This window comes from Trematomus bernacchii, unplaced genomic scaffold, assembly GCF_902827165.1.
Source record: "Trematomus bernacchii unplaced genomic scaffold, fTreBer1.1, whole genome shotgun sequence".
Taxonomy (NCBI): domain Eukaryota; kingdom Metazoa; phylum Chordata; class Actinopteri; order Perciformes; family Nototheniidae; genus Trematomus; species Trematomus bernacchii.
The window spans coordinates 3045644-3071035 of record NW_022987771.1 but is presented as its reverse complement, the minus strand read 5'-3'; the positions used below and the strand labels follow the sequence as shown (position 1 = coordinate 3071035).

General features: G+C 41.0%; 1 protein-coding gene across 1 annotated transcript in view; it reads right to left on the bottom strand.

Annotated features, from left to right (window-relative positions):
* Positions 1-25392, bottom strand: part of adgrv1 (adhesion G protein-coupled receptor V1) — a 142221-nt gene that overhangs the window by 73598 nt on the left and 43231 nt on the right. Inside the window, 36 exon segments of the mRNA XM_034148508.1 lie at positions 148-319; positions 403-520; positions 879-945; positions 947-1143; positions 2258-2309; positions 2311-2827; positions 5319-5457; positions 5876-6047; positions 6694-6837; positions 7385-7664; positions 7742-7962; positions 8308-8457; positions 8722-8961; positions 9049-9268; positions 10437-10635; positions 10963-11111; positions 11608-11843; positions 12521-12706; positions 12820-12958; positions 13056-13179; positions 14206-14326; positions 14935-15099; positions 15589-15768; positions 15881-16063; positions 16605-16781; positions 17434-17636; positions 18329-18584; positions 19217-19363; positions 19794-19998; positions 20103-20325; positions 20549-20671; positions 22239-22503; positions 22596-22676; positions 23609-23755; positions 24060-24241; positions 24682-24809. Of these exon segments, the coding sequence (XP_034004399.1) occupies positions 148-319; positions 403-520; positions 879-945; positions 947-1143; positions 2258-2309; positions 2311-2827; positions 5319-5457; positions 5876-6047; positions 6694-6837; positions 7385-7664; positions 7742-7962; positions 8308-8457; positions 8722-8961; positions 9049-9268; positions 10437-10635; positions 10963-11111; positions 11608-11843; positions 12521-12706; positions 12820-12958; positions 13056-13179; positions 14206-14326; positions 14935-15099; positions 15589-15768; positions 15881-16063; positions 16605-16781; positions 17434-17636; positions 18329-18584; positions 19217-19363; positions 19794-19998; positions 20103-20325; positions 20549-20671; positions 22239-22503; positions 22596-22676; positions 23609-23755; positions 24060-24241; positions 24682-24809 (6508 nt within the window).

Genomic DNA, 25392 nt, shown 5'->3' with positions numbered 1-25392 from the left:
ATCTCTGCTGCCCTCTTTGATGTCACAATATTAGTTTCCCCATAAGATAAAGATATTAATCTGCAATCCACCTACTGTACAATACTTTAGGATTGTGGGGATTTCAAGTTCAGCAAGACACCAACATGGCCTCTTTCTCTCTCTCACCTCATCATCATGGACCTCCACAGTGAGAGCGCAGAGAGTCTCTCCTCTCCGACACAGCGCTGTTCCTGAAGTCTGCACCAGCTCTCTGCTCAGGTTCACTCCATTGCTGACAAGAGTTGGAGCTGCTGTGTTGAAGGTAGCTCTCCAGAAGACTTGCAGATCCTCAAAGGCTCTGAACACAGGGAGAAATAAAATACTAACGAATGAGAAACAAGAAAGATGTTGGAGACAAGAAAAATGGAGGTGTTTTATTACCTGTTTTCCTGTCTCTGCAGGTAGAGGAGGGCGGTTCGGTTTTCGGAGTCCTCATCCAGAACGTGGCCCATCAGAGAGTTAAGACTGAACCCTAGGATACCGTTATGGAAGTCACTCCCTGGTGTGGGTAGAGAGAATGATTACAATTAACAACAGAGAAAAAGAGAAGTACAAATTGAGTTCCATATAATTAATTTTTTGATTTCTAAAATCAGAATAAAAAATGTATCTGCCCACTGCGGTGATTATTTGCAAATCTATAAATAAAAAAGCAGCTGGAGAATAATGTAGCAGTAATGCAAATCAACTGGCATTAGTGAAACTGGAGAAGGACACTTAATCACTCATGCAAACACAGCAAATACACATATACATATACACATATAAGACATCATGCAAACAAAACATTACTAAGAATGACTTTTTTTATCTGAAATAAAACACAAAACAAATATGTTTTTCGTTATCATTTTTACCGAGGATAGTGATCTTGGCATAAGCTCCGAAGCCCTGCTGTGGACTGTCTGTGATCTGCGCCCCCCCCCTCCGGGTCACTGAGGTAAATGAAGAACACTTCCTGTCCCTCGGGCTCCGAGTCGTCCAGAATGAGGAGGACCACTTCTGTCTGGTTCTGACCGGCCTGAAGAGACACCATGCTGGACTCCAGGCGGAAGTCCTGCTCCTCCTTCGCCAGGGTCCCAGCAGGGTCCACAGTGAAGGGGGGAGGGGCGGTGCTGCCCTCTGGAAGAAAGAGCACAGCGACAACTTAAAGCAACTGTCAATTCAGTCACCTACTAAATAGTACACAATGGTTAAGACAAAAGTCAATATAAAATACAAATAAATGAATAGAAAAATAAATCACTAATTTTGTTTTTTTAATGTGTTTTCATTTTAGATTTTTTTATACCAATAAGCATCAGTTGCTTTGGATCTGAGTAGACATTTTTCGAGTCGTGTGAGTTTTTTATTCATAAAAATATTTATAACTAACTATATATATAACTGCATTTATATAGTTATGCATTAACTTGCATAATGACTTAAAGGACAATCATTGATCAAGTAAGGGGTGGGAATTAATAAGCATTTGCTTCCTCCTGCTCCCTTTCGGACACATATGATTTTTTTTTTTAATTATTATTATTATTATTCAAATTAAGACTTTTTTTGTTGAATATATAAATATTATCGTGAATGTGGATAAATACTGTATTTTAACAATACGGTATTCTGTTTTTCACATTTGTTATTTTTTATTTGTTATTTTTTTTAATCTGTTCGAAATAAAGATTGAAATGAAAAAAATGAAATTAAATATTTTATTTTGACAGGTTTCGTGGTGTTGTATAGGAGGCTATGAATATGAGTTAGATTAATGCCTACAAAAACTGAAAAGCTCAATTTTTTTGTATAAAATCAATTTTAAAGTTTACATTTTTATTGAGATTCTTTGTAAACATTTTAACTTTATTTTTATTTAATAATCTTTTTTTTTAGACATTTTAAACTGGTATTATTTTTGCTTCCTTTTTAAAACGTAATTCCTCTTACTGTGTTCATGTGTGCACCATTACACACCAAAGCAGATATCTTGAAATGTGTTAACCTACTTGGCATTAAACAATACAATACAATACAATACAATACCAAGGGGGTTTATTGGCACGACCACATTTTAAACATAGTATTGCCAAAGCATTCCGCACAAGGCGTTATAACAGAACAAAAATGTGTGTATGTGTGTGTGTGTGTGTGTGTGTGTGTGTGTGTGTGTGTGTGTGTGTGTGTGTGTGTGTGTGTGTGTGTGTGTGTGTGTGGTCACTCACTGCTCCTGAGGTTGACTCACACTCACCTCCGTATGCTTGGACCCGGACCCTCACATCCTGGGCCAGGCTGTCGGACCTCCCTCACCCTCAGCACCACCCTCCTGTCCTGCTGCGTCCCCTCCTCCCGGTCCTCAGGGGTCTGCACCAGCCCGGGTCCGATACTCAGCACTCCTCCGGTCACATCGCTGGCTAGGATGGTGACGGAGGCCAAACTGTGACCAGTATTAAGGCGAGGAGAGGAACCCGCCCAAGATAAATCTGGATTGAGGACTTGAACATCTGTTAAATGAACTTGGAAGTGCTCGTCGGCCTCTGAGAGGGAGTCGTCCAGGATGGAGAGGCTGAAGGAGGAGTTGGTTTGTTGAGGCGAGTAAAAGACTAATCGTCCGTCTGGCACGGCGATGAAGTCCTGTCCTGCTGCCGCGCTGCCTGAGACTGTTGTGTAGGACAGGCCGGTGCGGTTGCTGCGAGAGCCGTACAGCCTCTGAACGTAAAGCGTTATAGTCTGGATGTCCTCTGCGATCACCAGCTGCCGGGAATCAGGAGCAAACTGGTAGATCCCTAACGGCTCCACTTCTGCTACGGTAAACCCTGACCTGTGCAGGGAGAGGGATCTCATCGTGAGGATACATTCACATAGACAATTATGTGATTGTATTAATGATTTACATTTAAAGGTCCCCTATTATACTGTTTTTCATCAATATATTATAGGTCTCAGATATATACAAAACATGTCTCTGAAGTGTTTGGCTCCAAATACCAAACAGATCATTGCAGCATCCCATAATCCCCTCTGTTTCAGCCCTGTTTCAAAAGTGCTGATTCTCTGTCTGTTACTTTAGATGAAAATAAGGAGCCCCTCCCCACGCCCCTCTGAGAGATATTTGGTTAAAAAGAACTCATTAGGCGCTTTCACACCAAGTACTTTGCCGTACTTAGTTAATGAGAATTTAGTTCATCAGAACTCTTTAGTTCTGATGAACTAAGTACAGATCGCGTTCACACCGGAATAAGTCCCTGAGGGTGGATTAGGCAAATGAAGCCGCTGACGTCACTTCTTCTTCTTCTGCTTTGGGTTTACTGGCAGGCCACAAACAACTTCACGGTGTATACTGCCACCCGAAGTCCCTGGCCGGAAGTCCCCGGAGTTGGGGACTGGCTTCAGTAGAAGCTGCTGGGACTCCCAGCAGCTTCTACTGAAGCCTTCCGAGTAAATCGCCAGAACGCCGACATCTCCACCGCTCCCATGTTTTCTTTTGTGTTGCCATAAGTTATTCTCTCTCTGTTGGTGCGCGGGGCTAATGCTAATGCTAATAATGCTAATGCCAGCAAATACAATGGCGGCTTCACAAAACTTTTTGGGAGTTTTACGGGGCGTGGTTTGCAATCCGCCCAGCCAATCAGAACTGGGAACCTTTTTCTCCCATGAAAGTACCTGCTCTCTAGCAGGGACGGAAAAGGGGGTGGAAAGGTTCTCATGAACTAAGTTCTAGCTCCGGACTTTTTTGGTGTGAACGCAACATTTCGGAACTATATCGGAACTATACTGGGAAAGTACTGCGGTGTGAACGCGCCTAATGGTGCTCTAGGAGGAGATTCAGGTGATAAGGTGGGGGGGTTACCTTGGTTGGTGATTGGCTAATGGTTACACAAGCCAAACAATCGTTATGACATCATAAAGTGGCCAAAATCTGATCAGCTCATTTTCAGACAGGTTTTTATATAAATGGATCAGGACAAAAAGAGAGAGAATCTTTTCTTTTCTGAAACTATCCTTTTTTTTTCCAGGGGCCACATGTTTATGTATAAAAGACATGAACAAGTGGATTTAGCATAATAGGTGACCTTTACATTTCAGGAAATTAGTTTATGCTTAGTTTATAGTTTGAGCAGAGTACATATATGGACAAACCAATATGTACATTTCATTGAACAAGAATGAACTGTTAAAAAAAACTGAAATGCTCTCATTAACTCATTTTTGTAACATGCAGTAGGTTTCTGAGCTTTTGCACTATTTTATTTGCACTTTCACATCTCTTTTACTTTATGATAAGTATATTGTATGTTGCGTTGATGTAGAAGCTTGAGATATGTGACCTGCTCCATCGAAATCAGTCGCATTGACCCAAAGACACATTTTGAGTTGTATACACTGTTGGAAAGAGGAGATTCCTAGCTTTCTAATGATATCAGGATTGTTTTTGTACTCCAAATATTAAGCAAAATACGTCACATGATATAATGACTGTCACAGAGTCATCATGTTGAGAAAAAGGCCTTCAAAGTTTCCTCTTCTCTGGAATCCATCGATCTGATTGATTATTAGCGGAGCAAATGATCAAAATACTATGGAGGGAAGATATTTTCGTTTGGATTGCTGCTCTGGGGGAAGCTCGCGAGTGTGTGTGTGTGTATACGTGTGTGTTTGTGTAATTTTGCGTTTCTGTGTATTGTTTGATTCCCGGGGAAAACACTCAGGAGAAACACCGGCTGTTGTTATGCTTGCTGTGACTTTAAGTTACTCCGTTCTCCGCTTGTAAATATGCCGTTACAAGCTTCAAAGTTGTATTTATCATCTGAATTTGCCGAAACAAGTTTAATATTCTGAAAGCCAAGACCTTGTTTAATTGAAATCAGATGAAAACAAACTGTAACGGACCCCGCCGTGTTATCTATGATTACTATACGCCTTACATTCATAATGTCAGCCGGAGGGAGGGGAAGCTGCGCTACGGAACAGCGAAGGAGAGCTGTCATCTTCCCTTTACAAGCTTCAAAAATGTATTTATCGTGTGATTTTGGAAATAAAAGTTTCATATTCTGAAAGCCAAGACTTTGTTTATTTAAAATCAAACAAAACACCCGAACCCCGAAAAACAATTTTTTTACGCAAATCCTGGTTTATTTTGAAATGAGCCGTTGCGACTTCCGACTGATTTCGATAGAGCGGGTCACATATAAGATGTTACATTACCAAAACTATGCTGTAGTTAATGTGCATATGAAAATAAAGCCTTTGAATCTTTAAATCATAACATGTATTAACGCCATCAGAACTTTATACCACTGTGAAGCCGTTACCTGAGCCGGACAGGACCCCCTGCAGCGGGGCTGGAGGCAGCGCTCAGGTGGAGAGCGTAGGAAGCGGGTTCAGACGCATCATCAACAGCCGTCAGAGAAATGGACTGAGTCTTCTCTCCATGGGCCAGGGTCACTGAGCCTGAATATGAGGAAAGGAGCACATTATCAACACCAAGGACTGCAGATGGAAATTCGCTATTAGCTCAAATCTGGCATAATTCATCTCTTCTCTTTTCTGAGATGAATGTATTTGTATGCATGGTCCTTGTTGAAATGAAATAAATACATAATATAAAAAAATAAATGTGGTCGTAAGTGCATGTTAGTGTTTGACCTCAGCGTGATTTGCAAGTGCTCTACGGAAAAAAGTATATTATTTTCACATTTTTCCTCGTATCAGAGATGAAAGCTCAGATTGGTTCATTTGATAACATGTATGATATATCAAGCGAAAAGACATCTGGGTACACGTTATGGTCGATAGAGGTAATTTACACAAAATGACACCTTATTTTTGAGTTAAAGAAGGCAACGACTTCTGTCTGAGGGTGTTTTACCGGAGCTTGGGGTGATAGCTCCCACTCTGAGCCCGGGTGGAGTCTGTCCTGCAGGAAACCCAGCTGTCCACTCCACCCTGATGTCTCCAAACAGACCCGTCCGTGTCACCTTGGCTTCACACGTCCCCGTTTCTATATTTGATAACTGCAGAGCCAAGGAGGCGAAGCCAACCTGCACAACACATGAGAGAAGACAGTTCATATTACTGTGAGCTCCAATTAAACACTGTCAGTGATTACATGAATATGCTTATAGACAGGGGTGCACATAACTGGTACGCAGGTACGCATGCGCGGCAACAATCTGAAATGCGTACCGTCACTTGTGTCACAAAGCGCATTTGCGTACCGACGTACTTGTGAAGCTTTTTCTCCGTGTGCACAGACAGGGCTGCTGTTAACGTCGGTCTGTACAGCAGCACTGCGCTAAAACCACCCCCCCCCCGTTGACATTCGCGATACAGAGGGCTTCATGGGAATTTTGAGGGGAGCCAGAAGTTGGAGATAAATATAATTAAAGAGATGAGAACAATGAATACAATAATGGGATTAACAATATCAGTATGAAATAATATCCGGTTGCTCATTGAGAAGGTTATCAGGTATAATGTTTTAATAACCAGATGTTTATCTATATGTTATAGATGTATATCTCCAGCAGAGATAAGTGACGATATGAGTACATCACTGAGGAGACATAAAGCCTAATAAAATGTCTTTCAGCAAGTCTTGCATCCTGAATGCTCTGCAAAGGGACACATACAAAAAGTGTTTCCCTCACAGATACTGTTTATATCAACAAACAAACAACAACTTACATCTGAGCTGGCTGCTTCCTCTGGGACAGTCATGGTAGCGACGGTGGCCTCATGAAGGAGGCGGGGCGGAGGTCCGAGGAGGGGTCCGACCAGTCTGACATCAGTGAGCTCTGCAGTGAAGCTGTCACCTACTGACAGAAAAACCTACAGGGAGAGAGGCAGCAACAAGTGTGAAGGTCACCTATTATGCAAAATCCACTTGTTCATGTCTCCTCTACATCAACATGTGTCCCCTCTTCTTCATGTCTCCTCTACATCAACATGTGTCCCCTCTTCTTCATGTCTCCTCTACATCAACATGTGTCCCCTCTTCTTCATGTCTCTTCTACATCAACATGTGTCCCCTCTTCTTCATGTCTCTTCTACATCAACATGTGTCCCCTCCCCTCTGTGTGAAGAGACTCTGAAAGTTTCAGGAAAAAAGATTCTCTCTCCTTTTAACCAAATATCTCTCAGAGGGGCGTGGGGAGGGGCTCATTATTTTAATCTAAAGTAACAGACAGAGAATCAGCACTTTTGAAACAGGGCTGAAACAGAGGGGATTATGGGATGCTGCAATGATCTGTTTGGTATTTGGAGCCAAACACTTCAGAGACATGTTTTGTATATATCTGAGACCTATAATATATTGATGAAAAACAGTATAATAGCGGACCTTTAAAATCATTGTAGGTTGCATGTTCATCCTAACCTGGTTGCTGATGGGTAGAGTGATGGTACTGAAGCTCTGTCCCTCTCTGAACAGCAGCCGTCCTTCAGCCTGTCCTCCGAGGATCTCCTGGATGTCCATCACTGCAGTAACCCCTCCACTGACCCTATAGCCCACACTGCTGTTTCCAAACAGCCCCTGATGCCGGGTCACATTCAGAACCAGAGCTCTGCTGACCTCAGAGTCTGACACTGATACCATTATGGACACTTCCTCAGGGTTCAGGGCAAAGACACCGTAGGGCTCATCGTTAGCACGCACCCTGAGGATGAGAGAGGAAGATCTTATTTCAAGTTCACTTTAAGGTAGTTTTATTACCTGGAGGTCAATATGACAAACCTGATGCGTGTCCTGGTGAGGTTTGGGTTGGCCTCCAGAGTAGCTCCACCCTCCACAGCAGTGAGCTGGACGGTGTAGAGCTCCTCCAGCTCCGGCACTGTGTCAGGCATCAGACTGAGGACGACCTCCGCCTCCCTTTGGCCTTCTGGGATCATCACGGAGCCAGATGAGACGAGGAAGTCCCCCGCTGTGTCTGAGTCGCTCTGGATCTGCCAATGCACCTGAGGAGAGAGAGAAAGAAGGGTTGTGTTTACACTTCTTTTTTTGTATTGAGTATTTAAGTGATTACAGGAAAGGTGAAGACAAAGAAAGGGTAACATATAACAGACAAAATACAATTATGTCTATGACTTTAATAAATAAATAATAGGGCACAGAAGCAAACTGAATAATGGGTTTGGACATTTTGTGTAGTATGGCGTGTACAGTATGTGTGTCTTGGGGGGAGGAGACAGGAGAGAGAATATCATGCTTCAATAGTGGTCACAATGAACTCATTCAGTTGGGATAGGCACTCATACTGGGTATGGTTGATTAAAAAGACATGTATATTGATGAGTTCTCACCGTGATGTTACCCATGACTCCCTCTCTGCGTGTGATGAGCAGGGACACGTTGAAAGGACCCTCTGCCTCTGTGGATTCATTGTAGACACGCTCCCGGAGAGCATCTTCAGTGAACTGGACTATACCATTCGGGTCTCCAAACTTCTCTATCTGGGGGACAAAACAGGAGAGAGGAAATGTGAGAAGGGTGCATCTCATTACAGGAAAAAGTGCTGAGGATATCAGATTGTGTTATCCTTCTTCAACAATCTGATTCATGACTAAAACAACCTTTTAGGCGTTACCCAATGACGGTGCATTCCCTATGTATTTGATATCCATGTATCCCTGTTGTATTACCTTATTTGTTTTATGCTAATATTGACAATCTTACTATTATGATTATTACTATTACAAAAACCAATAAACCAGTACCTTCAGTGTGATGGAACCAGCCTGAGGATCGACCTCCAGCTCTCCAGACACAACGCTGAGCTCTATAACAAATGTCTCCTCCACCTCCACTTCCCCATGAGGAAGGATCCTCAGCTCTATGGTCTGTACACCCTCCTCTCCATCGCTGAAGAAGAAGGAGCCGCTCACAGGCTCTCTAATGTCTGTGTTTAATGGGGGGAGGAGCTCTCTGCTGTTAGGGCCTCGGATGATCCAAGCAACCTGTGAAAAGATAACACAAGTTTGAATTAGTCCATGATGAAGAATTTCCGAGAAACCGAAGTGATGTAAGATATTGTTTTGTCGTACAGTTGCGTTGCCCACTAGGCCTCCTGCTCTCTCCAAAACCAGAGAGAGTTTGCGAGTGGAGTTGGGGTTGGCCACGGTGATCAGACTTTCGTTCAGGAAACGGACCACCCCACTCGGAGAGTCACTTTTGGAGATGGTAACCCTTGCAACCTGCTGAGAGCCCAGCACTGCTCCCCCTGTAGCTCCAACCAGCAGGACCTCAAACACCTCGGCAGATTCACTGGGGAACAAAATGTAGGATTGAATAGTATATATAAATATAATAGTATGTAGTCTTGAGGCTTTAAAAACAATTATTAGGTTGGCGCTGTGTCTGGAGCTCTTCAGTATTTGATTAACCTGTACAGTATTTCATTTTCAATTCTGTTTTATTTATACTCTATTTTATATGCACATATCAAAATCAGAATTGCAAGTTTATTGCCAAGTAGGTTAACACATACGAGGAATTTGTCTTTGGTGTTTTTGGTGCATACATAAACATACATACCTACAAATAAAACAATGATAAAAAACTAATGTTAAGAAACCTATTATAATATTAAAATATAGCACATTTACATTGAATATGGATGATATTTCTCTTACATATTTTTTTAAATAGTGTAATTTCTTTATTTATTTCTTAATTTTACTGCATGCTGCACTGTTTGTCATTGTCAACAACTAAGCTGTATATATTGTGCATATGAACATAAAGCCTGTTCATCTTAAAATTCAGTTTTTATTTAATTTAAAGTCTGAGAGGTAGTATTATGTAACCTGCTGAGGATTATCCTGCCAATTTTACTGTCTTAAATGTAACTAAACATCTCTCCAAGTTTAGATACAGTAATTAAGCTAGCACAGAAAATGGGTATGTGTGCTTGTTACGGCCGCCGCCTTCTATCTGCCCATTAACCTTTCAGTAAGTGTTTGCAGCTGTGTGTGATATGTATATGAGCTGTGCCATTGCCCCGACGCCATTGGATGTCGGTTTTCCTGTGGTTAATTTGTCTCCAGGCTGTGTTTTATAATAGCCTATTTTTTGTTAGCCCAATTCTCCTTTCCACTTTAGAAGTGAGGCTTTCTTTTGTTTATTTTGTTTGTTTGTCATTTTGCTTGTGTGCTAACTTGTTAAAACTCTTATTTAATTAAATAGTCTACCTTAGTTCCTTCTGTTGTTTATTTAAACCAGTGCCTTTGTGGCCATTTGTTTTGATTGTGGCTGTTTGTTGCCAATTTTAGTGCACGCTTTCATTAAACAACTTCCTATTCACCAAATTCAACTGGTTATATGTTACTTTCCACTTTCCACGAGCCGGGACGTAACAGTGCTAAATAAAGAAATACACATCTTATGGATTAAGCTAGACATTTGTTCCAATGTTATCAAGTTGTTCTCTCACCTGTCGAGGTCGTCTATAATAGTCACATTGATGAAGCTGATATTCTGGCCATTGAGGAACGTCACTGAGTCGTTGTTTAGGATGAAGTCGAGGTCAGGGGTCGCACTCAGGCCTCTGGAAGAGAACTGAGCTGAGACCAGTCCATAAGAGCCCGCTCTCCTCACCACCGGGATCAACACAGAGCCCACGTCCTCTTCAACTGGGAGGAAGAAAACCACAAGCAACATGGAATCGACATATACAGTATTAACTCTCTTATCTGAATCAAATGTTTTTTTCCCGCTTTTTAACAGGCAAAGATACACATAAGATGAGGGGACAATACCAGCTCACAAAATAGAATAACAAATACACCAAAGAACCAAAAACACACATGACATGTTCGTAAATCTGTCCCATTTCATTATGTGTTGTGCCACCTTGTAGTCGTTTCTGGAAATATATATATTTTTAATAAATTCAGATAACAACCTAAAAGTAAGTGTTGGTTGTTTCACATTTCACCAAATAGGGCTTCTACACTTACCTGTAATGTTGAGATAATCCTGCCTGAACTCCAGGATCCCCTCAGCGTTGTCATTCTTCAGTATGACCACAGACAGAGAAGAGATGTTTCCTATATCTGGAGGCTGATCCAGCTGGAGACCCCCCTCCCTCACACTGTAATCCACAGCACTGACCACCAGAGGGAGACACAGGATGGAGAGTCACTGACAGAGAAGTCTACGCAGTAACATGGACACTAATTGAAAGCTTCACATTGCAAATTTAAGAATAGATACGACTCATACATCCTTTTTATCTGTAACTCATCACCTGTTGAGGCTATTATGGACATTCCAACAAATAAATGTACTAATCTACTCCAATAAATCTTAATTAATTTAAAATGTTGCACTTAAACTTGATTATTAGATATACTTACTTGGTCTTTTAATCCAATTAATCTAGGTATTTCTATCCTTACCACTCTGCAATAAACATTTTTACAATATATGTATTTTGTTACTTACTGAATTCTTACTTTTCCCTACATTTATTGTTACATTCCTCTTTATGAAATATGTTAATCAGCTAATATTATTTTAGCATTTTGTCTGAACTGTCCCTTTGATGGAAAATTGCAAATGTCCCCGCTGTGGGACGAGTAAAGTATTTCTGATTCTGATACCTGACATTGAGCAGCTCCACGTTGGTGATGTTGAGCAGGAACATCTCACTCTCCTCTGGAAGGTCGTCATCCTGGATGTGCAGTGTGAGCTGTTCTGAGGTCTGTCCTGGGGAGAAGAGGAGTCGTCCTGAAGCTGGAGAGAAGTCCTCTCCACTGACCGCTGTGTCGCCTGAGGTCTGATAGCTCACCCACACACTGCCCTCACTGCCTGCAGAGCGACTCACTGTCACATTCACCTAGAGAGAACATCACATGGCTTAGGTTTGTACAGGCGACCCCTTATTTGGGAATGAGCCTTATCCACCATGTAGCAGATCCAGAGATGGCAAAAGTACACACATCCTTTACTCAAGTAGAAGTACAGATACTCGTGTTTAAAAATACTCTGGTAAAAGTAGAAGTACTGACTAAACTTCTTTACTCAAGTAAAAGTAAAGAGGGCTTTGAAATGTACTTCAGTAAAAAGTACCCATAACTAGCAGCTGTTTTAAAGAGTACCTGACCTCCCTTTATATTAATAGAACAATAATGTCATTGTTAGCTAATGAATGTTTCCATGTTGAACAACGGCAACATGACAACGTTTTCATTGGTCCCTCTTCTTTAGAGAAGACCAGGAAGTGATGGATACACGGATCGTGTTCAAATCAATAGGCACGCAATGACTCTAAATAATAATGATCACGCCACCAAACACACATTCAAACTAAAGTAACAAACCTATTTTGAAAGTTTAAGAAGTAAAAGTACAGGTATCTGTGTAAAAAATGTAAGAAGTCGTCAGAAAAATAAGTAGTGGAGTAAAGTACTGATACCAGAAAAATGTATTTAAGTACAGTAACAAAGTATTTGTTCTCCACTACTTCCCACCATGTAGCAGATCTCATAATCAGTCTCATGTTGTTGATCTCACCATTCCCTCCTCCTCCGACGCCATGATCTGTTCCTGGGTGAAGGAGAAGAAGCCGTAGGGGTTGTCGCTGGCGGCCATTATAATCCTGGCGTGTTTTGCTATGGGACTGATCTCCAGGCCCGAGGTGGCGGAGGTCAGAGTGAGCTGGAACTCACGCCTCTCTTCAGGAAGTTCATCATCCAGAGCCTGCAGAGATCACAACATTATGATGCATTTAGGTCAGCGGGTGTATTCTGCAGTGCACTGATACAGACATATCCATTGTTCTTGCAAACTGTGCACTCTATTTCATGCAGTACCTTCAGGGCAATGGTGGCAGCAGACTGTCTGTCTCTCATGGTCACAGTGCCAGAGATCTCTTCAAACTGAGAGACCGCAGCAGGAGTGATGTTCCAGTACACCAGGACCTCTCCAAACACACCTGGACCCCGCACCAGGCTGGAGGAAACACAGATATACATTTTAAACATGACATTATTGATTAATACACCTCTCTCTTATTTGTTTCCCCAGGTTAGTTTGAAGCTCATCTCACCTGACCACTGCACTGCCATTGTAATCTCCCTGAGGTTCTCCAATGAGGATGTTCCTGGAGGCCTCTTCTATCCCAATGATCCCCAGCGCAGCTTTATCTGGCCTGATAGTGATGGTGGCGATGCCTAGAGGAGCAAAGAAGAGAACAGAGTAGTCAAGAAGCATGAGGAAGATGGTGTAGATGTGAGCTTTCATTATTAACAAACATCCGTGCAATCACCGCTAAATGCACTTTAATACAGGGGTATCTCCTCTTGCACTTTGTATGTCGTTGCTGCTATATTGTATTATCATGTCATAAATACTTGTGTATGCTGCTTTTGCTCTTTTGCACTTTTTGCATATCATGTATTTGTTTTTGCTATGTTTGTAAAATGTAATTTTCTTAAATGTTTTATGTGAGGGACTGCGGATGGAAATTAGCTCAAGGCAAGGCAAGGCAAGGCAAGTTTATTTATATAGCACCTTTCAACACAAGGCAATTCAAAGTGCTTTACAAAAATGGAAGACATTATGAAAATGGCATTTAAAATCAGTCATTAAAAAGAAAAGATAATAAAATAAACATTAAAAGAAAAAATACATGGATAAAAGTTAAAACTTACAGTGCAGTTTAAGATGTGAATAGTTCAATTAAAAGCAGCGGCAAAAAGAAAAGTCTTCAGCCTCAAAGCTAAATCTGGCACTGTTACGCTTGATACATTTGAATGTTTTAAGTGTTCATTATTGTGCATTGTCCCTGCTAAATAAACGATTAAATGAAAAAAATGTGCTCTGTATTTGGTTGTTCATGTAGGGTTGCACATGACCGCTTGAGTCACGCTGTACAGCACATGAAGTCAAGTTATAGGGGTACTGCACATATTAAGAAGATGAAGAAGATGGAGCAGGAACCTTTACACTTTAAATGGAGCCAGCATTGTCGTTGTCCTTTGGAGAACTGTCTACAGTGCACTTTTTTAGCTGATGTGATTAAAATAATATTCTAACTTCTTCTTTTTAATTTTTTTCCACCAGTTCTCAGATGAGGTGTCAACATGGACTTTCCACCTCGGACCACAGAAATGATTATGGCATCAATGAAAAAACTGTACATCTCTTTAATCAACATATGCCCAGGCGGTATGTGATGTTTTTGAATAAATACTGACCATTTAAGGGGTCGATGACAGCCCCACTGCCAGCAGGAAACAGACGGACAGTGAAGTGCTCCTCTCCTTCCAGTGTGGTGTCAGCGAGGGCTCTGATCACAAACGTCTTCATAGACTCAGTCTGGGAAGTAGAGCAGACTTCATGAAGCAGCAGATATAGATACAAGTATTTCTTAAAGGTCACCTATTATGCAAAATCCACTTTTTCATGTCTTTTCTACATCAACATGTGTCCCCTCTGTGGAAAGAGATTCTGAAAGTTTCAGGAAAAAAGATTCTCTCTCTTTTTGTCCTGATCCATTTATATAAAAACCTGTCTGAAAATGAGCTGATCAGATTTTGGCCACTTTATGATGTCATAACGATTTTTTGGCTTGTGTAACCATTAGCCAATCACCAACCAAGGTAGCACCCGCCCACCTTATCACCTGAATCTCCTCCTAGAGCACCATTGTGTTCTTTTTAACCTAATATCTCTCAGAGGGGCGTGGGGAGGGGCTCCTTATTTTCATCTAAAGTAACAGACAGAGAATCAGCACTTTGGAAACAGGGCTGAAACAGAGGGGATTATGGGATGCTGCAATGATCTGTTTGGTGTTTCAGCCAAACACTTCAGAGACATGTTTTGTATATATCTGAGACCTATAATATGTTGATGAAAAACAGTATAATAGGGGACCTTTAATGTGATTATTACTATATGTTGTAATACCACCCATTTTACTGTACCTCAGTGAAGACTAGAGTTCCATTAAAAGGTGAGAGGTCTTCTGAAGCCTCGTCTTCAAGCTGCCACCTCAGAGTCACCGAGCCCTCGCCTCCCGCACTACGCAGCACTGTGAGAGTTGCCATGGCAGCAGGATCGTCCACAAACTCTGGCTCACTGACAGTGACCTAAGAATGGATTGAGTAGGATGATTATTCGTAATATTGAAAAATGTAAAGATTGAACTCTGAAGAAAAAGGTAGCTATAAATAAGTTGAGAAACACAGAGTTAACTGTTTAGGATGTAATATTATACTAAATAAAGAAACATCTTGCAATCTTAACCTCGGGTCCAGACCATTTTTCTATAAACTATTTAAAATAACTCAGAGAGACAAGTCATTTAAATTAAAGAAACATGGTTTACTCACTACCGCTTTACAATAAGGAAAAGCGGTCATCAACATACTATGAACCAAAATGACCCCTACTAAAAATAGAAGAAAAAGAAAGACCAAGTGCACAATACAATTTACTTCAAACTAGTAAGCACAACACAGAAGTTGAAGTATTATAAAATAACATATTATAAAGATGTCAGATTGGGTTTGTTATACAAGTAAGGAAAGTTTGTTTAAGTCCAGTCCTCAGGTTTACACTTAGTAATTTACACTCACCTCCAGTTCCTGAAAACCAAATCGTCCGAGAGGCGAGTCGTTGGGTGGGATGCTGACGGTTACAGAGGTCACTCCTCCAAGTCGAGCTCCACCAATCACACGCAGCAAATTCACTCTGAAGGTCTCTAAAGTCTCCACACTTTCATCATCAAGGATAGTAATGGCAATGGTGGCTTCGCTCTGAAATTAAGGATATAAAAACACAAGCTAACACACTGGTGGGTGCATGCAATAACCGGTGTACATTTTTACGTCATGGTTGCTGTGAGGGCAAAGGCATTTATCTATTTACCTGTCCATCTTGGAAGGTGATGTTCCCAGATGAGGGGCTGAAATCGCTCAGGTCAGCAGTGATTGGCTGAGCCTCCCAGTAGGCGACCAGTCTCCCAGTCGTTCCTGCGAGTCGCACCACTGACAGATGGAGGGTGTTGTCTGGTGGAGGAATTTCATATGCCAGCACGCTTCCAGCGATATCCTGAGCGAAGTATGTTGAAATAATGTTTAATTAGGATTTCATATTATGAGTAGTTTGTGTCACTATTGCAGCAGTTTTTTTTCTAATTAAGCTCTTTAGGAACCAAAACAGGTTTGCAAACTGCATGAAATCATTCTTAAATATTCTTATACCACACATAAGATTGAATGTATTTTATGATCATGTTAGGGGCTTCACAACTAATACAAAAATGTACGTAATCGCAACATTGACTAGTGAAATATATCTAAATAACAATAAGCGCAATATTTAGTAAAGGCTAAATAAAATGAAAATTGTGAGAAAATTCTAACTAAATATTCTGAATTCTGAAGTATTATGATGGGGCAGAGAAATCTCGATGTGCTACAGAATTTAAAAAAAATCCTTGTTTTGTACAGATCCTCAAAAAAAAAGACAGTGTTTTTTATATATTTTTCAATGATAAAATAAATAGCATTTCAAAAATCATACTCTCCAATAAATCAAATCATATTGCAATTTCAGATGTGTCAGATAAGTCACAGAGTCTGACCCTCACCTCAGACACATTGAACTGCAGGATCCCTCGGGGGTCATCGTTCTCCTGGATGGAGACCTCTGCCACCTCCAGACCCGGCCTCTTCACAGTGGGCTGCCCCGCCCCTACGGACCCTCCTATGAGCTCCACAGAGGTGATGTTCACCAGGAAACTCTCTGCCAGCTCTGGGATGTCATCCTAAGAAAAACACACATGAAGAATTGTTGTCATCATATATAATATTGAATCCCCACTCACACAGGCATTAACAAGCAGCTATATGTGTTGTTAAGGTAAGGGTTAAAGGGGGGATGTGTTTGGTGTGGTGTTTCTGCAAAAAAATGTATTGGCAGAAGCGCGTTCATGTTTAAAGCCCCAACAGACTGGAATACTTTACCTGCTACTATTAGATCCCTTGCATCATTGGGTATGTTTAAGCATGCATTATCATCTCACTTTCAGCTGGTCTGCTCTTGTTATTGATGAAACTGATCTATTAGACACTACTGTCTATCAATTTGTAATGATTGTAATGATTGTATGTATTACTTCATGAATTGTACTTAACAGACTGTACGTGGTTTGTCCTTGTTTGTCATGCTTTGCTTTCTGTTAGTTTGTTCATGTATGTATGTAAGACGTTGCTTTTGTCGGGAACCCCTTGAAAACGAGATGGTGCATCTCAAAGGGTTTATCCTAATAAATACATGTATATATAAGGGTTAGTTCTGAAGGATACAAACTGAGGAAAAACACTTTTTAATGTAAGACTGTATAATGGAATCTGTCCTTCAATAAAAACCTATTTAAAAATAATAATCTCCTCCCTTACTCCTCCCTCTCTCCTTACCGGTAGGATTGTGACAGTGACCAGGGCCACCGTGGCCCCATTGATCATGATGATGGTGTTGTCTCTGGGGGTGTAGTCCTCTCCTGCAGTGGCCTGGTTGGGGGGGGGCTGGTACAGCGCTGGTCTGGTCTGGTAATGGATCTCCACCTCGCCTGAAGAGCCCTGCTCCCTCACTATGGAGAGGGTCACATTGACTGGAAGTCCTGTGGGTGGGAGTAAAGGGAGAGCACATGTTAAAACAGCACAAAAATGATATCTTCAAAACCTGTAGTGAAATGAAAGATGGCAATATCAGCCGAAATTGATTAAAATTGTATAAAGTTGAATAATAATAAAAGGATATTATAAATTGTATGCAACCCTACTTGGACTTTTCTGACGTTTCAGAAGCAGAATCAGAAGATCTTTATTGACATCATACCCAGGCCAAACTAAATTATAAAGGCTTCTAACAATGCAGTGAAAAAGAATTGAGAAAAATCAAGAATGCAAGATAGAAAGCACTAGTTTCCTATATATACATTTAAAAAAGTAAAAGAAATGTACGTATGGGTGCGTAATTAGATGTTAAAAAAGAATAACACATTTTTGTTTACAAGAAATTGTTGTTGCAGTCTTTGAGAGAGAGTGTATGTGTGTTTGGGCAGGCGTCTGACAAACAGATTAAGGAATATTCTAATATCAAAGTATAATAGCTTCAAAAAAATGACATCCTAAAAAAGATTGGTATTCAGCAATAAGCTAAAAATATAGTGTCAGGAACAAAAAGTATGCATCATTGAGGGATATCTTTGAACAGGTTATAAATAATGTAAACTGATGTACACTCTGATCCAGTAAAAACACACTTATTGACAATTCATCACTCATTTATGCAACCATAAGTCCCTCTTACTCTGTGGTTCTTGTGTCAGAGTGAACTGGGAGTCCAGATGCCATCCGATGACCCCGTAGGGAGAGCCGTTTGGCAGGATGTTGATCAGAGCTCGTGCTCTCTGCTGGTCGATGGTGGCAGCCTGTCTCAGGTCCGTCAGCCCCACCGTGGTGACGTCCATCAGGGCGACGGTAACGCTCTCCATCAGCTCAGGAACACCATCAGATATCACCGTCAGCGCGATGATTGCCACCGACTGGCCCTCAGAAAACGTTACCTATAATAAAACAGATTTGAAAGGTCACCTATTATGCAAAATCCACTTGTTCATGTCTGTTATACATCAACATGTGTCCCCTCTGTGTAAAAAGATTCTGAAAGTTTCAGGAAAAAAGATTCTCTCTCTTTTTGTCCTGATCCATTTATATAACAACCTGTCTGAAAATGAGCTGATCAGATTTTGGCCACTTTATGATGTCATAAGGTTTTTTTGGCTTGTGTAACCATTAGCGAATCACCAACCAAGGTAACCCCCCCCCCCCTTATCACCTGAATCTCCTCCTAGAGCACCATTGTGTTCTTTTTAACCAAATATCTCTCAGAGGGGCGTGGGGAGGGGCTCCTTATTTTCATCTAAAGTAACAGACTCAGAATCAGCACTTTTGAAACAGGGCTGAAACAGAGGGGATTATGGGATGCTGCAATGATCTGTTTGGTGTTTGGAGCCAAACACTTCAGAGACATGTTTTGTATATATCTGAGACCTATAATATGTTGATGAAAAACAGTATGATAGGGGACCTTTAACCTTACTGAACGTAGTTGAGACGTTATTTTGAGATTTGGCCATTGTTTATTTTATGTGAAGTGAAGTGTATTATTTATTAAGGAGGGGAAAGGTTTACTCACCACTCCTGAAGTTGGGTAAATGTCTGCCAGATTGTCGCTGGCCGCCCAGTGAACGGTCAGTCTGCCAAACGTCCCTCTCTTCCTCTCCACACTCAGAGAAATCTGATTATTTTGCTCCAACTCCTCCACCTCCACAGATAGGGAATTCTAAAGAGGGGAAATAACAATATATATCTGCATTAAAAGAGCATGTTGTAATGATTAAAAAGTACCCTTGAAATAATACTGATGTGGTTTCAAAACACTGAGGTTTTACAATAGATGAAAGGCTGAAATGAAAATACCAGCTAACACACAGACAAAAAAATGAACTTTTTCAAAAATACTTTGCTATGTATTTCTTTGACACCTTAAATTCAGATAACTCCTTGATTGAGCTTTAAAAATAAGTATTTTACCCAACCCATCCCCCCATTTGTATACAGAACCCCTGTATGAGAGACAGCAGTAAGGCCTCTGTTCTGTAAACTTTGTTTTAGATTTCTGACACCTTTTTGTTAGGCACACAAACTTGTAATAGACTACTTAACATAAAATAGCATGAGCTCTCTAATATAAAAGTGTTTTCTCTGCTTACCTGAGCAAAACCGATGACTCCATGTGCATCGTCATTGGTTGGGACGATGACGGTCACCTGACCTCCAAACCCAATCTCCGCTCCGCCCTTTGGGTTCTTCAGGCTGACCTGGAAATACTCCTGCTCCTCAGGGATGTCATCATCCACGATGTTCACTGCTATCTCCAGCTCGCTGTCCCCTGGGGCAAAGAACAACTCTCCGAAACTGAATGTGAGGAATAAAGAAAAACAAAGCATGCATTATTTAACTATTTAACTGGATTTGTATTTCTGGGCAAAAATGAGCCTGTATAAAAACAATGTGGGTACCTGGGTATGAAATCAGACTGATTGGAGACAGAAGTGAATTCATAAACAGTGGAGCTGTTCTCCTCAGAGGAAGCCAAGAGGGTCTTGGTGGTGTTGAGGGACGGGACCCCCAGAGAGAGGAAGCTGTCGGCTGGAGGGACCCTCAGGATCATGGCAAACAGGTTGACATCAGACCTCCAGGAGTAGAGAGACGAGCCATTTCTTCCAGCTAGCAGAGCATAAGCTATGAGAAAGAAAAGCATTTTAATCAGGGATACTGGTCAACGGATTCTTACTGCGACATGTCTCCATGCTTTAATGTTTTCATGCACAGAAACCTATATAACACACTAGAGGAAAGGGAAAACCCTAAAAAGCATAATAGGGGCCCTTTTCAGACATAACTGAAACAAATAAAAAAAGCTACATTTACATTAAAGCAGGTTTTGACATAAGAGTGCACTTACTGATCCCAGTAGAGGCAGTGAAGGGGTGGATGGAGGTGAGGCCTGGGTGAGGAATGGACTGATAAAGCTGTGGGGAAGGCTGACTCGAGCTCCACTGTAACACCTCACAGGATGGAGAGGAACCTGGAGAAGATACAGGAATGCACACACACACACACACACACACACACACACACACACACACACACACACACACACTGATAATGCTGGAATTGCATGTTTGTGTCAAGTAAGGGTTGGTTTGACTGACACACCCAAAACTGACAAATTACAACCTCTGAGTCCCGCTGCGGCTCTCCACACTGAGGCCTTTCCCGTAAACCCACAACAGGTCCGGACCAAGAACACTCACCACTTTTGCAGACTCAGAGAGATTAAGTCTGATCAAAATATACAGAGTGTAGTATAAGTACATGGTCTGGCCTGCGTAGTGAATTTTGTCATCTTAGTTGAGAAAACAGAACTGTAATAGACATATAGTTACTGTGTGCCTTCTCAAGCATCACCAATTTGTTTGTACTATCCTAACCAACATCTAACCACTGCAAAATCCACTAGAAAGTACACTGAGAGAACAACCACACCAAATAGCATCTCATTATTACAAAAAAAGACACAACCGTCCACTTAGCATACTGCACACTAAGGGTACTTGACTCCAATCTTAGGCCACTTTTGGATATGTAAACTCTGCACCACAGTCTTTTCATAAAAACAGAAATCAGTTCTGTTCAGTGGTGGAAGAAATATCCAGATCTTTACTTAAGTAGAAGTACTACAAGTCTGGCATTCAATTTGTAACTTAAAGTGGACCTATCATGCTATATTTGAATAATATAGTGTAGGACCATACCTATATAAGGCATATTTATACTTTTTTTTTTTCAAAATACCAAACAGATCATGCATTTTAGCCATGCCTCATTTTGTTCAATTTGACATTTTTTAGATCTGTTTTAGCAAGGGTTGATTCTGTGAGCAACAGCACCATCTAGAGGCCTGGCATATGTACTACAGCGTCTCCAGCGCTTTCGAACGGCAATGCCGTGGTTGTCTCCTCCTGATTGGTGGAGTTGGCCCAATAGCCGTAGCGCCACCGTCCTGACGTCAGGACAGTGTTCAAATCTGGATCAGTTTTTATCAGATCCGTTGCAGCCCCTTTTTTAGAGATTTGGGTATGGAGGAAAATAGAGAGGGTTGTGTTTTCTGACACTTGGTGAGTTCCCTGGAACACCGGGGACACATATTCATGTATAAAAGACGTACAAAAGTGCATTTTGCATGATAGGTCCCCTTTAAGTGCAAAACATTGGCATTAATATACACTTAAAGTACCAACAATTATGCATTATTGAAACTAAAACTGCAGTTTGAAATGTGGAGATACCTTTGATGACTTTTCATCCTCCCAGGTATCTTTATCCATAATAATACGTCATGAGTCAAATCCAAAAATGAACCTTCAAAGTAACTCATCTTGTCAAATAAGTGTAAAATATAAAATGTTTTTTTCTAAATCGTAGTGAAGTAGAATCATAAAACAGTATACAATGGTACAGTACTTGAGGAAGTAAACTTAGTTATTTACCATTATGTTTAAATACAAAAAAAATTAAATATATTTTTTAAATGTCTACAGTAAACATAAAAGTAGTTATTATATAATGTGAAGTCAAAGTAAACGGGTCACCTTCAGTAACCACCATGAGGAGAGTGTCCTCTGCTCGCGTGTTGATCGTCTCCACCTGGATGGCTCTGCCTGTGATCTGGAGAGGCTGTGGGTCCTGAAATCTCCCGTTGGTCCATGGAAGCAACAGGCAGGCGGCCGTCTGTCTTTCTATGCACACTAACAGGTGGGGAACAGCTGATCGAGTGAAGGGAGTCACACTGAGGACGCTCTCCTCGAAGTCCAGAGTCTGGAAGAGGGTGAAGGAGCTTCCAGTCCAAACAAAGATCTGTGGCAGGAGGCATGAAAATGAAAAAGATTGAGTTCAGTAATATAAGACTGGTAGGATAAGATAAGCTTAGATAAGACAGTCAGCCTCACCTGGCTTGATGCGATCAGATACTCTCTGCCCTCAGAAGAGAAGTGTTTCACATCCAGAGCTTCAACTCCTAAAGTTTGTTCCTAAAGAAATCAGATAACCATAACTCAAAGTCAAGTCAACTTTAATGTCAATCTTACTCAGTTTGTGTTGACAGACAGATCGAAATGACGTTTCCAACAATCCCGAATGTAAAATGATACAGTATACAGATATGTATACAAATATGTATAAAATATGTATATCCTATATACACAGTCAACAGACACATTTACACATATGCACACATTAAAGTGGACCTATCATGCTATATTTGAATAATATAGTGTAGGACCATACCTATATAAGGCATATTTATACTTTTTTTTTTTCAAAATACCAAACAGATCATGCATTTTAGCCATGCCTCATTTTGCTCAATTTGCACTTTTTTTAGCTCTGTTTTTGCAAGGGCAGATTCAGTGAGAACAGCACCATCTACAGGCCTGGCATATGTACTACAGCGTCTCCAGCGCTTTCGAACGGCAATGGCCGTGGCTGTCTCCTCCTGATTGGTGGAGTTGGCCCAATAGCCGTAGCGCCACTGTCCTGACGTCAGGACAGTGTTCAAATCTGGATCAGTTTTTATCAGATCCGTTGCAGCCCCTTTTTTAGAGATTTGGGTATGGAGGAAAATAGAGAGGGTTGTGTTTTCTGACACTTGGTGAGTTCCCTGGAACACCGGGGACACATATTCATGTATAAAAGACGTACAAAAGTGCATTTTGCATGATAGGTCCCCTTTAAGATAAAAAAACACAACAATCAATATATACAAAATAACAGTCACTTCAATATAAACATTTTTGGTGCAAGATTGTCCATAAAATGTGCATTTATTGCAGATTGTCCATAGCAGCGTAAAAAACAATCTTGTGCTGGATTATCATATCATATCATTATAAAACAAGATGGTGGTAAAGTATCATAGGAAAACATGATAGTAATGTTGTACCATGATTGGATTTGTACAAACCAGTGTGATATTAAGGTCCATCTGCAGTTTGAAGATGCTGAGGTTGGCAGCAGGGGAGAAGGGGGGGCCACTGTGCGTAATGGCTATGTATGTGGAGCCATTCACTGCAAAACCTACACAAGAGCCCGGGTCCTGGATCCTAACAGACTGTAATAACCAAAGGAGAAACAATTAGCTTGGTGCTCATTTCTAATCAAATGTCCACAATAGTTTACAATTTAGTATATATAAGTTTCAAGTTCAAGTTTCAAGGCTTTATTGTCATTAGCACATTAGCTACAGTGTAGATATGGCAATGAAAAACTGTGCAACATATATATAGGACATAGAACTAATACAACAGATAAAATAGTGCAAGAGAATGTTTTGAGATGTGCAAGTAAATACAAATCAAATAGATATAAGTACAGTATCTTCTGCATATTAAGACACAGAGATGTTGTAAGCCTACCTCCACTGGCACAAAAACTCCCTGCCATCGGTAAAGAGTTGCCAGGCTGTAGGAGGATCCAACACCAGGCCTCCTGTCCAGCCTCATGGCCAGGAAGGAAGGCCCTCCAGGTAGAGAGCACCAAGAAGAGGTGGGGTGATCATCAAAGCTCTGGTACACACCCATCACTGGGAGGTGACCCTCTGTAGGGAAGAAAGGAAAGATACAACAATTATAGCAATATACCTGTCGAGTGTAATGTTCGGGACAAGTACCTTCTTAAGATATTACTGATTGCTAGCAAAAAAGCAATCACTAAAAAAAGACTCCACACCCTACAATTGTTGTATACATGTATCTACTAGCCTCTTATGCTGGACTGCAATCAACACCATTTGTTGTGAGCCTGTTTTGGGGGACGGTGCCCCATGGTACTGGACTAATTGCTGTGAACATATTGATGTAATGTATTGCCTCTGGTGACCTGTTGTTTGTTATGTTTTTGTTGTGATGTGTTAAAGACTTAAAAATAGAGAATACAAAAAAATTGCTCATTGAAAGAAAAAGTGGATTACAAAGACAACTGAGGAAATTAGGGGGATTTATGAGGTGACTTTGAATTGGGACATTTATTAATACTCACCAGAGGCAGTGGCTGTGTCCGACTGCGTCTCCCACTCCACACTGACAGCTGACTCCAGGCCATTACTGCGAGACACAGTGAGGAAGACTGCTCTGCCACCTTCATCAGCCACCACTTCTGTGTTGGTTCTGTACAGAAAAAACACATTTAAAGGTTTTACATCAATATATCATAGTTCTCAGATATATACAAAGTATGTCTCTGACGTGTTTGGAAAATACCAAACAGATCATGCATTGTACCACACCATAAACCCCTCTGTTTCAGCCCTTTTTCAAAAAATAAGGAGCCACTCCCCACGCCCCTCTGAGAGATATTTGGTTAAAAATAACACAATGGTGCTCTAGGAGGAGAGTCAGGTGATAAGGTGGGGGGGGGGGGTACCTTGGTTGGTGATTGGCTAAGGGTTACACAAGCTAAAAAATCGTTATGACATCATAAAGTGGCCAAAATCTGATCAGCTCATTTTCAGACAGGTTTTTATATAAATGGATCAGGACAAAAAGAGAGGGGGTCTTTTTTCCTGAAACTTTCAGAATGTCTTTCCACAGAGGGGACACATGTTGATGTATAAAAGACATGAAGAAGTGGATTTTGCATAATAGGTGACCTTTAACTCACACTGCATCACATTTCTGCATGAGATTTGAGACCCTTTTGTATTTTACAACATTAGATAATCAGAGTGTTTATGATTGTTCTAAGTTATAG